Here is a 13,319-nt window from a genome sequence, read left to right as displayed (position 1 = left end):
CGTTGATGTTCCCGTAATGCCGACAGTCCAGTCACATCTCACACTGAAATCCCCTCTTTCCCCTTTTCCGGAGTCCGCATCCGTGGTCTAGTGGATAGAGCGTCTGCCCGGAAAGCGGAAGGTCGATGGTTCGATCCCCGGCCCCGTCATATCAGAAGACGTCAAGAGATGGTACTTGTTGTTACTCTGCCTGACGCTCGGCATTTAAGGGTAAAACAAGAATTAATCGGCTCGTAGTCAGAATACTGGGAATGAGAAAGGTATATATGTTAAACTATATACGTCCGGAATAGTACAAGCAGCCACACACACACACATGCAAGTGCAATAATCCTTAACGCGGCATTAAACCCCATTTCACCTCACCTCACCTCACCTCGCCTTATCTCACCTCACCTCACCTTTCCTGACGAAAGATGTTAGAGACGCCTATTATTGCAAAGGATATTACACAAATTCATTATTGGGTGATACGGAATTTTGATAATGCGGACATTTATTTCCCTGGAAACAGTATCGTTTGCAGGACAGTGACCAATGGACAAGGTAGCTTATTGGTCATCCCAGTTGTCAGAGGAGCCGCAGGAAAGTTACCTGCCTTGTTTTCACCCGGATTCGCTGATCATGGTTTCGAACCTGAGATTTGCCCGAGTATGACATTTGGTCTGTTCGCTGGTTTACCCAAACTGGTCTCCGTCTATATACGTTGTCGTCAAGACCTGATCTGTGACAGTACCTGGGCATTACAATTACAAACATCCAGTGTCCTGTGCGGGCCCGCAATGTCAGCAAAGTCTTATGGTTGAACCTAATTTTCCTGTTAGGCGCTCTTGAAAGGCCCCAGGTATCTGTTTGATGCCCTTGAAAGGCCCAAAACGCTAGTAACATGCACATTAATGGCCAAAAATGCCTATTATATGCTTTTAAAGGCATAAATGCGTTAGATGCCATTTAAAAGCCCAAAATTCATGTTTGATGTCCTTGAAAGGCCCAAACAGCTGTCAGATGCAATTTAAGGACCCCAAATGCCCGTTAAATGTCCATCAAAGGTACAAGGTATGCTTCAGATGCCATTTAAAGCCCAAATTTAATGTTTGATGTCTCTGAAAGGGCCAAACTGCTGTCAAGGTCCAAAATGCCCATTAAATGTCCATAACAGGTACGAAATGCCTGTTACGTGTTCTATGTCTAGGCTGTATTGGATGGAAATCCGGTTGGTCAGTCTGCCTTCACATATTCGACTAAACGGGCCATAACTGAACGCACCTCTGACTGCGACTTTACCATGATTTATTATTTATTTTCATGTTATTGATTGACGTGACTGTCTGTAAAGGTCCCAGCCAAGCATTAAGGAAACGAAGACGGCTACATTGATTATCTTCCATCACACTTAGAATTGCCTGACTGATCTCTGCATGAGTGAATAGACGACACCAATTAAGACTTAATGCAACCGTCAGCGCTTGAAAGCACTGGTAGAATCGCCCCTCGAACCAGTCGTCAACTTGTGTATGCCTCACATACTTCTCTAGAATGTCACTTTATCCGTTCCCAAATGCCCTGTATCAAACCGTCCCCGGTGTGTTGCTTCATACGTTCTCGTGTAATTTGTTCCCTCAAACGTTCCCCAGTGTGTTCTCTCATACGGCCTCTCATGTGTTCCCTCAAGCATTAGTTATGGTGTTTCCTCAAGCGTTTCCTATCGCGTCCCCTCAAACGTTCCCTGTGGTGTCACTCAATCTTTCCCTATGGTGTTCCCCCAAACGTTCCCTATAGTGTTCCCTCAAACGTTCCCTCAAGTTTTCCCTGTAGTGTTCCCTGTAGTGTTCCCTATAGTGTTCCCTGTAGTGTTCCCTCAAGTGTTCCCTGTAGTGTTCCCTCAAGTGTTCCCTGTAGTGTTCCCTCAAGTGTTCCCTGTAGTGTTCCCTCAAGTGTTCCCTGTAGTGTTCCCTCAAACGTTCCCTGTAGTGTTCCCTGTAGTGTTCCCTCAAGCGTTCCCTAAAGTGTTCCCTCAATCTTTCCCTATAGTGTTCCCTCAAACTTTCCCTATAGTGTTCCCTCAAGTGTTCCCCATAGTGTTCCCTCAAGTGTTCCCTGTAGTGTTCCCTGTAGTGTTCCCTCAAACTTTCCCTATAGTGTTCCCTCAAGTGTTCCCTGTAGTGTTCCCTCAAGCGTTCCCTGTAGTGTTCCCTCAAACGTTCCCTATAGTGTTCCCTCAAACGTTCCCTGTAGTGTTCCCTCAAACGTTCCCTATAGTGTTCCCTGTAGTGTTCCCTCAAGCGTTCCCTAAAGTGTTCCCTCAAACGTTCCCTATAGTGTTCCCTCAAACGTTCCCTGTAGTGTTCCCTGTAGTGTTCCCTCAAGCGTTCCCTATAGTGTTCCCTCAAACTTTCCCTGTAGTGTTCCCTCAAACGTTCCCTGTAGTGTTCCCTCAAGCGTTCCCTAAAGTGTTCCCTCAAACTTTCCCTGTAGTGTTCCCTCAAACGTTCCCTGTAGTGTTCCCTCAAACTTTCCCTAAAGTGTTCCCTCAAACTTTCCCTGTAGTGTTCCCTCAAACGTTCCCTGTAGTGTTCCCTCAAGCGTTCCCTAAAGTGTTCCCTCAAACGTTCCCTATAGTGTTCCCTTAAACGTTCCCTGTAGTGTTCCCTCAAGCGTTCCCTATAGTGTTCCCTCAAACGTTCCCTGTAGTGTTCCCTCAAACGTCCCCTATAGTGTTCCCTGTAGTGTTCCCTCAAGCGTTCCCTAAAGTGTTCCCTCAAACGTTCCCTATAGTGTTCCCTCAAACGTTCCCTGTAGTGTTCCCTGTAGTGTTCCCTCAAGCGTTCCCTAAAGTGTTCCCTCAAACGTTCCCTATAGTGTTCCCTCAAACGTTCCCTGTAGTGTTCCCTATAGTGTTCCCTCAAGCGTTCCCTATAGTGTTCCCTCAAACGTTCCCTGTAGTGTTCCCTCAAACGTTCCCTGTAGTGTTCCCTCAAGCGTTCCCTGTAGTGTTCCCTCAAGCGTTCCCTGTAGTGTTCCCTCAAACGTTCCCTATGGTGCCCCCTCAAGTGTTCCCTATGGTGCCCCCTCAAACGTTCCCTATGGTGTCCCCTCAAGCGTTCCCTATGGTGTCCCCTCAAGCGTTCCCTATGGTGTCCCCTCAAGCTCTCCCTGTAGTGTTCCCTCAAGCGTTCCCTATGGTGCCCCCTCAAGCGTTCCCTATGGTGTCCCCTTAAGCGTTCCCTATGGTGCCCCCTCAAGCGTACCCTATGGTGTCCCCTCAAGCGTTCCCTATGGTGCCCCCTCAAGTGTTCCCTATGGTGCCCCCTCAAACGTTCCCTGTAGTGTTCCCTCAAGCGTTCCCTATTGTGTCCCCTCAAGCGTTCCCTATGGTGTCCCCTCAAGCGTTCCCTATGGTGCCCCCTCAAGTGTTCCCTATGGTGCCCCCTCAAGCGTTCCCTATGGTGTCCCCTCAAGCGTTCCCTATGGTGCCCCCTCAAGTGTTCCCTATGGTGCCCCCTCAAACGTTCCCTGTAGTGTTCCCTCAAGCGTTCCCTATTGTGTCCCCTCAAGCGTTCCCTATGGTGTCCCCTCAAGCGTTCCCTATGGTGCCCCCTCAAGTGTTCCCTATGGTGCCCCCTCAAGCGTTCCCTATGGTGCCCCCTCAAGCGTTCCCTATGGTGTCCCCTCAAGCGTTCCCTATGGTGCCCCCTCAAGCGTTCCCTATAGTGTTCCCTCAAACGTTCCCTATAGTGTTCCCTCAAGCGTTCCCTATAGTGTTCCCTCAAACGTTCCCTGTAGTGTTCCCTCAAGCGTTCCCTGTAGTGTTCCCTCAAGCGTTCCCTGTAGTGTTCCCTCAAACGTTCCTTTAAGTGTTCCCTATAGTGTTCCCTCACGCGTTCCCTATAGTGTTCCCTCAAGTGTTCCCTATGGTGCCCCCTCAAGCGTTCCCTATAGTGCCCCCTCAAGCGTTCCCTATAGTGTTCCCTCAAACGTTCCCTATAGTGTTCCCTCAAGCGTTCCCTATAGTGTTCCCTCAAGCGTTCCCTGTAGTGTTCCCTCAAACGTTCCTTTAAGTGTTCCCTGTAATGTTCCCTCACGCGTTCCCTATAGTGTTCCCTCAAGCGTTCCCTATGGTGCCCACTCAAGCGTTCCCTATAGTGCCCCCTCAAGCGTTCCCTATGGTGCCCCCTCAAGCGTTCCCTATGGTGCCCCCTCAAGCGTTCCCTATGGTGCCCCCTCAAGCGTTCCCTGTGGTTCCCCCTCAAGCGTTCCCTATGGTGCCCCCTCAAGCGTTCCCTATGGTGTCCCCTCAAGCGTTCTCTATGGTGCCCTATGGAGTCCTTCAAGCAAGGGAGTTAACTGACTATAATTGCGTAACGAACTAGATATCCGGTTTGTAAACAACATGGATTTCAACGTGCAGATTCTGGTCGACTGCAGGGTTTGCAAAGCATGTGTACAACCAGCTGGGCGTCGACAGATATTTTGCATATTGTTTAATGTTTTTAATCAAGGTGTTCACGTGATGTGATGCACTTCGAGAAGGTAACACCCGTTTTATTACAATAGCCATTTTGTTTATCAATCAGATCGTCTTCACTGGGCGCCGCCATTTTATTTGAAGCAAATACAAGAGATATGAGAGATAGAATCTGATGGGTCAGTAGGAGGGACATGGTCGGGGCATAACTCGTTATTGCCACTGGTGGCGCTACGATCGAGCCTGGAAATTCCAGTCTAGTTAGGCAAGGCTGGAAACTGGTCTTTTATAGTCAGCTAACGCCCTTGCCTCGGGAAGATGGCTCAAACGTGCCTGAATGTGTTCCCGCAAACGTTCCATCATATGTTCACTGAAACGTTCCCTGAAATGTTCCCGCAAACCTTCCCTCCACTGTTCTCTTGAACTTTTTCTAAACTGTTCCCTCAAACGTTCCCTTGTGTTTTCCATGTTAGTATGAGTGAGTGAGTGAGTGAGTAAGTGATTATTATGCATTCTCAAGCAATTAAACCAACCCTCAACATGAACTATGCCGTCCATAAAACATTTGAAAAGCTGAATTCGATACCAAAAATAGGTATTATGAATGGAAAACAATTTTGCGAAGTCTGGAATAATACTAGATACTTCAAACTGGCAGAATATTTAATTCTGGGGTGCCCAAGCTGTCGGGCGTAATACCCATGGAAACGTCCATAAAATATTTCCCACACAACACCTTTTGTCAGTATATATAGTGTTGTAGCCATTGCAGCAGAGTGAGTGAGTGAGTGAGTGTGGTTTTACGCCGCTTTTAGCAATATTCCAGCAATACGGCGGGGGACACCAGAAATGCCATTGCAGCAGAAGCAGCATCGGTAGTAGTAGTAGTAGTAGTAGTAGTAGTAGTAGTAGTAGCAGCAAGTTTCAAGGTGGACCCAGTCATCCAAGAGGCCACGATGCGATGAGCACAGTACATAAGAGTTCACAAGAGTTGAGCAGAAGTGGGCAATGTCCCTCAGATGTACCAGAAACCTATGACAGTTGGTTTCAAATCCTGTATTCGCCCTGATTTTGCGGGTAATAACAGATCTTCCTATTAGAAAGATTAAGATCTTGGTTTTGGTCACGTGGTATTTACAGTCACAATACATAGTTAAGCAGTAACGCACAGCCACCTTTCTGATTGGTCAACAACGGAATTCGCGCATATTGACTGGAAACAACTTAAAACATCTTCTGATTGAACTTCAAACAAACCAAACCCACAAGCATAATGTATCTGAGTATTGCATCCATGATAAACTCGCTCTAGCGCTATCAAACCGGCGTAAGTGCAGGCTAGCACACGCACACATACGTGCATGCACGTCGCTATAAAAGTGGAATAATCTTGAACGTGACGTGTAACCCCATTATACCTCATCTCAAATTAATTAAACACAATAATGGCGATCCAAAAAAAATATCATTTTAAAGCAACTTCTTAGTATATGCCTGGTCTGGAATATATTTTCTTTGGAAAAAGAAAAATCTTGAATGCTCTCATTGTTGTCGTTGTAAGGCAATAATTTTACCTCCACTACTGAAAAGGTCGACTGTTTTTTTAGCATAACATTTCTATATATCTCGCTTCTATTACAATGGGGGCGGTGGGGTAGCCTAGTGGTTAAAGCGTTCGGTCGTCAGGCATAAGGCTCTGGTTCCATTCCCCACATGGGCACAATGTGTGAAGCCTATTTCAGTTGTCCCCAGGCGTGATATTACCGGAATATTGCTAAAAGCGGCGTAAAACCATCCTCACTCACTCCTAATACAATGATTATGAAAACAAAATATAATGTACATGTAGTTTTGTACACACTGCAATTTTATAACAAATACCCCCAAATATCCATGATCTCTATCTATCTATCTATCTATCTATCTGTCTATCTATCAGTTTATGATACCCGTTCAAAACTCACGACCATCGACTATTTCATGTGTGTTTCATTTGAGTCACCATCGAAACATGGGTGTATACTTACTTTTGGCCCACAGTTTATTTGCTTAAACATATTTAATATTTTAATGTGAAACAAAACATCCAAAAATTAAATGTAATGAATAAATTCCCGTTCACCAGATACAACGAAGCTTACCTCGTGAAGATCCGGGGTAGAATAGGTCTTCAGCAAACCATGCTTGCCGTAAAAGGCGACTATGCTGGTCGTAAGAGGCGATTAACGGGATCGTATCGTATCCCAATTGCGTGGATCGATGCTCATGATATCAACCACTGGATTGTCTGGTACAGACTTGATTATTTACAGACTGCCGTCATAAAGGTTGAATATTGCCGAGTGCGGCGTTAAACAACATACAAACAAACAAACCAAACCAAATCATCCAATGATGAGGCTCACACACCCTCTGTATCTCCAGGGTTCTGCAAACCTACACTAACCCCTGCATCCATTCCCGTGGTTCTCGCGATCTCAAATTATCTGCGAGCCTGGACATTTTTATGATGACGCTTCTTGTGGCATAGAAGAGATTCTCAATGAATTCTGTATATGTTTCCAGTCGTTTCTTCAATGTTCTTATTGATTTAACACATGGATCCCTTTATTGTACAAATCCCTACAACCAGGTGTATAGTAGTTCTGTGCTGCTTTTTCTTAAGGTCATTCAACATCTTTTCATTCCACGAACAAAAATCTTTAAAGTTAACCGCCTATTTGCAAATAGTGTCACTATTATACATGCACTGAGACTCCTTGACCTATATTTACCTGAATTTACAGTTTTGTATTGGCACATATTTCCCATGAATCATCCCTGTTGTTACAAGACATTGGCTTCGCACATTGTACCCATGTGGGAATCGAACCCGGGTCTGCTGCATGACGAGCAAACACATTAACCACTGGGTTACCCAACCGATTCGAACCCACGAGCGTAGGTTTCCGGCGTGCCCAGGGGACGCAACTCTGCACAGCAAATGGCGGCGCTTCAGACACCTAAGCCACTCGTGCCTCCATACCTACTTGAGCGCATTCTAACATTCCCCATTCCATGATGCGTCCTTAGTTTTCACCAATTTCATGTTATTCTTTTAACTGTTTCAGGTATGGGGTTTGGGATCTCGTTCATTCCCGCCATCACGGCAGTGGCTCAGTGCTTCGAGAAATACAGAGGCATCGCTACTGGAATAACAGTGTCCGGAGTTGGTGTAGGCACGTTCATCTTTCCGCCAATCATTACGCTTCTAAGCCACGCGTTCGGCTGGCGGAGTTCTCTTCTTCTTCTGGGCGCCATGTGCCTGAATATATGTGTGTGTGGAGCTGTCTTGCGACCCGTGAAGCGTGTGGAGCTTAGACAAGAAAAAACGAAAGTGTTTGACGTCACGGCTTTCCGAAAATCCGCGTATCTGCTTTTAGTATGTAACAACGTTCTCGTCTGCTTTGGACTCTCAATCGTATATCTTCATCTCATGGCGTTTGCAGAGGTCAGTGGACGCACAGAAAGCCAGAGTTCAATGCTGATGTCATCTATTGGTGTCGCCAATTTGATTGGACGCTTTGCTCTTGGTTCGTTTGGTAACCATCCGCGAGTGAATGTGGTGATGGTGTATTCAGTGTGCTTCATCCTCAGTGGGATGACGTCATGTTTCTATCCGGTGCTAAGCAACAGTTACATTGCCATGGTGACACTGTCTTCGCTGTTTGGCTTCTTCACTGCCTGTTTTGGAGCCCTTCTTCCCGCGCTTCTGGTCCAGATTCTTGGGATCCACAGATTTGCAAATGGCTATGGCTTTTTGATGATCTTCATGGCCCTAGGACAGATGATTGGCGGGCCATTTGCTGGTGAGTGATTTTCCCATGTTTATCTGGGTTTATTTGGGATTATATTTATTATTTTCATTTTTAGTTGCTTTGTTTGTTAGTTTATTTCTTGTAGTTGTTTTGGTTTGGGTTTTTTTTCCGTTTTTTTTTAAGGGGTGGGGGATGGGGGCACAGTCATACAAGGTGCCGCAATTCAGAGTTGCGTCCCTACGATTGTGGGTTCGAATCCCGATTCGCCCTGATTATGTTTCTAGGTTTGTCAGCACCATGTCCGTGCTCGTGGGTTTCACCAAAGTTGTAAACATCTGAGACCTGCACTTCCCACTTTAAGCTGACACTGTCTGATATGACTGGAATACTGTTAAAAGCGAAGTCAATCCCAACTCACTCACTCTTGTGTTATCCATTACATCATCGTTGTTTCAGGGCTCCTCTACGATATAACCGGCTCCTACGATACCTCATTCTACGTGGGAGGATCTGTCATAATACTAGGAGGGGTTCTCCCCCTTTTCAAAGCCTGCCGCAAGATGGCGGGAGACGAAATGTTAGATGTGGAAGTTTCTGTGATTGAAGAGGAGAAACAGCCACTTCCGGCAGCATCATGACTTGATGTTGCTAGGCAAGAGATTAATCTTTACCCATGACTTGATGTTGCTAGGCAACAGACTAATTTGTACCCATGACTTGATGTTGCTAGGCAACAGATTAATTTTCACCCATATATGGGTATGTGATCAGCATAATCATGTGATATTTGAATTAGAGATGACAAAGAACTGAGATGGGATGCATCCCGGCAATACTGATGTAACATATCAAGCGTGTTAGGAAGAGTGCGTCAAAGAATTGTTTCTTCGGCAAATTATTCCCAAACGTAAGGGGGTAGGACTCTTTTTAAAGTTTTGTGTCCCCTCCAAGATCACCAACAAGCACAACTGGGCCATCTTCCCGAGGCAAGGGAGTTAACTGACTAGGACAGTCCAGTTTCCACCCTTGCCCAACTAGGCTGGAATAAAGAGTTATCTTTTGGCAGGACTAACGAGTCTATGCATTGTCCAATCAAACCCGCGGAACGAAATCGACAACCGTGCAAAACCGATTTCGTTTGATTGCAGGATTTGCAAAGCATGCAAAGCTTTGTTTGTTGTTAAATGCCGCACTCAGCAATATTCCAGCTATATGACGGCGACGCAAATGCACGTGATATGAGAGTTGGAATCTGATTGGTCAATAGGAGGGAAATAGAAGGGACATAACTCGTAATAGCCACTGGTGGCGCTACAATCGAGCCCAGAAATTCCAGTCCAGTTCGGCAAGGCTGGAAACTGGACCTCTACAGTCAGTTAATTCCCCTGCCTAGGGAAGATGCAACTGGGCACACGTTGAACCCTTATACAATATCAAGTGTCAATCATATAGTATGGATAATACTGTATGCTTCATATCACTGGGGAAATTTGAAATGAAATTGTATGACAGGTAATGAAAAAATATCAAATATTAACTCTTTGTCTTGTCGTAATGTAACTACACTCTCTCAAAAAAGAAACGCAACCCCTATATTTTCAAGATGTATATCAGTACGGATCTGGCTTTTAAGACAATGCGTACACCGTGTGTCCGGTATTTATTTTATTCCAAAACAAATGAATTTTCTATATCATATTTAGTGATAACGGTAAATATGACAAAGACTTGTATTTCATATATTCTGAGAAATATGTCGACAGAACGGGAAAACGCTGAGAAAACAATTCAACATGAGCATTTATGCAATTAGAGCGTCAAGATGACACTGTGTGGAGTACGTCTTGTTTGCACTGGTACAGTGAACCAGTTGTTCACGTTGTAACATTTGTAACACAGGGCGTACCTATACAATTGATATATGGAATTCGAGGTAGGCGAGGTGGTGAAGGCGGAATCTGTACTATGGCCTTATTATCACACTCCGCTTGTGTCGAACTCCATATAAGTGTGATGACGGTTTTATTGGTATTCTTGAAGTTGGTGAGTGAATAAGAAAGTTTATGGGTAACAACTTCTGTTCATTGAATTTAGCTACACGCCATAAACCAGAAGTTGTTATCCCTACACGTGTGGTAGTTTCTCTGTTGTAAATTGTCTCGGGTAACCACGCTTGTATACAACTCTATGCACTGTTTTTCATTACAAACAAAAATCGTTCTTATACAAGTGTTTTTGTGCAACGTCTGTTTTGTTTGGTATACGATTTTATAGAACCGTATAAATTGTACAGAAGATTGCATGTGAGGTTATCGTCATCGGAAGCATCTGCCGTCAAAATCATCATCATCATTATCATCATCATCATCATCATCATTGCTGCATTGATCTCTTCATCCGAATGATAATACTCAATACCATTATCGTCGTCAATACATTCATGGTCATCATCGGGTAACAGGTTGGCTCAGTTGTCTAAAGTGCTGCAATTCTCTTTGCATAAATTGCGTCCCTTTGGCGTACCAGGAGCCTAGGATCATGGGTTCGAATCCCTTATTCGCTCGGATTATGTTTCTAGATTCGTCAGCACCTTTTTCCTCGTGGGTTTCATCAAGGTGGTAAACGTCTGAGACCTGCATCACTTTGGGCTTTCCTCCCACGTGAAAATGACGCGCCGTGATGTAACACAAATGTTGTTCAACGCGAACACTGTCATCATCATCATCATCATCATAATCGGTATTTCCGACATGGGCATAATCTTGTCCATGTCGCCGCGTAGTTATACACCAAAATGAAATACATGTGTGTAACACCTCTTTAATCCGGACCCCGTTAAAACGGATATCACGCCACCGGTGCAGTTATTTGATTGCATGATTGTGGGTTCGAATCCGAGTTTCGCCCTCATCATTGGTGTGGCTGCACCATACCAGTGCTCGTGGGTTTCACCGAAGTGGTAAACGTCTTAGACCTGTGTCACTTCGCTCTCACCCAACTGTCACACTTACCGTTATATACGTCGGGGAGAAAGCGGAAAGGGCACAGAAATCCCTTCCAAAATTCATTAAACTGGACGATTTCACTACGGTAACGTTCGGAAAAACCTGTGGCAACAGCGGATCATGGAACGGCTAAGGGACGTAATTCTGTATAGCGAGATACGAGGCCCCAGACCCACAAAGTCGGCGCAGGTATAAGTTTATTTGCTCTTGGTATCATTTTCTCATATGGTAATAAAAACTGTCTGTACATATACGTAACATTTCACATACATTTTTACTGCTAAAAGCAGTTCATTCTGTGATAAAGCTACGTCAACATTATAAACAACATTCATATTTCTGATATTTTTATACGAACTTGGCAAAATGGCAATGTTATCAATGTATCAACGATAATAATAAACTATCATGTTTCACCATGTTTTGGTTGTTTGTACAATCGCGCCGTGGGGATTCGGGGTTACAATTATGCGGCGGGGCAAAAGAAAGTGTTACACAAAAATTTGATGGTGGCTAAAAATGCAACAAACAAGAAACGTTTTTATCAATGGAAATATATTTTATTCGAGTGTAGTAATTGTTTGCAGTGTTTGCAGTGTTTCGGCGACTAGTTTGCATTTTCGGCGACTAGTTTGCAGTGTTTCGGCGACTATTTCCGGTCAAGTAACGTTTTGATAACATTTGTAATTTTTTAGTCCAATCCAATTTTCAAGTGTATACTTTTTTCCCCGGCTGTTTAGCCCCCAGCAACCATTTTTGTGGTAAGAGGCGACTAACGGGATCGGCTCGCTGGCGTGGTTGATGCATGTCATCGTATACCAATTGCGTAGATCGATGTTCATGATGTCAGTCACTGGAATGTCTGGTCGAAACTCGATTAATTACGGCTTGCCGTCATAGAGTTATTTATTGCTGAGTGCTTCATTAAACAACAAGCAAACAAACATTCAAATGTTTTTACAATCATGTAAATGTCATGATGACCGAGTCATGCTGTCTGAGAAATTCCACAGCTCCGGACAGATGAGAAAGTATGACATCCCCGAATTCCCACGTAATCACCAGAATTGTTGCCGTCTGACGTATGTATGTGTGACAGACTATCAACAAGAACAACACATAATAGAATTTTCTGGAGGTCAGAGATTATATTTTACTGTGGCTTCATTGGATTGACACTTGACGTGTTGTTCCGTTTGAACACGAACATATTCGTCCACGTTCCTGCACACACAGATGGACCTCTACAAAATACAGAGATGATATCTCGTTGTTATCATAAGAAATAGTTTTCGTGTCCCTTACATCACGCCATCCTTATTTTTTCATGTGTCCCCCATCTCCAACCTCAACCAACAAGTGTGTGGGCGGAATAAATAGAAAAAAAGAAAATGTGTAACTTAATTTATGGAATTTTATAGTTTAGAACACTTGGAAATCGTCGTTAAATTAATTTATGACGTAGATCGGAGCGCTTTGCTTCGGAAACGAAGTTTTAATAAATATACCTTAAGAAAGATCAAGCTGACCTAGGTTTTGTGTATGAGAGAGCAATGGTAGGAGTATTCTATTTATCACATTGGGACATACATTTTCAGAGCGACGGGGAAAATTGAGATAAAAGACATTTATATTATTTTACGTCGGAATGAAAATTCAGTGCGGGCGGGAGATGGGAAACAGATACAAATACAGACATTAAAGAAGGGACATCACTCTTGTCGGACTGACACCACTCAAGAAAATAACCTAGAAGGGGTGAGTGGTGCTTGTCGACGAAATATGGGATATTCCGAAAATATAACGACAACAGTCTGTCTATACACATCAAAACGGGATGCCGTGCAAAAGCTGCAGGTAACCAGTCTATGCGCAGACCCGAAACGCTCTGGTTAGGTATGGAACGAGAATATCACTGAATGAAACCTCAGGATAAATCTGCGTACACATAGAACAGTGACGTCATGGGCAGCGACGCGCGACAGTGAATGAGGACTGAGTGGTATTCCGGATACTAGGTATGGTGAAATTGGGTTTAACGTCGCTTCCAAA

At 44.4% G+C, this 13,319-nt stretch overlaps 1 protein-coding gene across 4 annotated transcripts in view; it reads left to right on the top strand.

The window, feature by feature from the left end:
• LOC124145145 (monocarboxylate transporter 13-like) overlaps window positions 1-11,683 on the top strand; it is a 36,498-nt gene extending 24,815 nt beyond the window's left edge. For 2 of the 4 annotated variants that reach the window (XM_048390619.1, XM_046514832.2), the window contains 2 exons: window positions 7,576-8,313; window positions 8,719-11,683. In XM_048390619.1, the coding sequence (XP_048246576.1) occupies window positions 7,576-8,313; window positions 8,719-8,900 (920 nt within the window). In that variant the 3' untranslated portion in view covers window positions 8,901-11,683. The remainder of the gene's footprint in view (window positions 1-7,575; window positions 8,314-8,718) is intronic. The other 2 variants (XM_048390620.1, XM_046514831.2) reach the window with 2 other exon arrangements.
• The last annotated feature ends 1,636 nt before the right edge of the window (window positions 11,684-13,319 follow it).

The sequence above is a fragment of the Haliotis rufescens genome, unplaced genomic scaffold (genome assembly GCF_023055435.1).
Source record: "Haliotis rufescens isolate VD_foot unplaced genomic scaffold, xgHalRufe1.0.p SCAF_9, whole genome shotgun sequence".
NCBI lineage: Eukaryota > Metazoa > Mollusca > Gastropoda > Lepetellida > Haliotidae > Haliotis > Haliotis rufescens.
The sequence above is the reverse complement of the archived record's forward strand: the minus strand, read 5'-3'. Positions and strand labels throughout refer to the sequence as shown.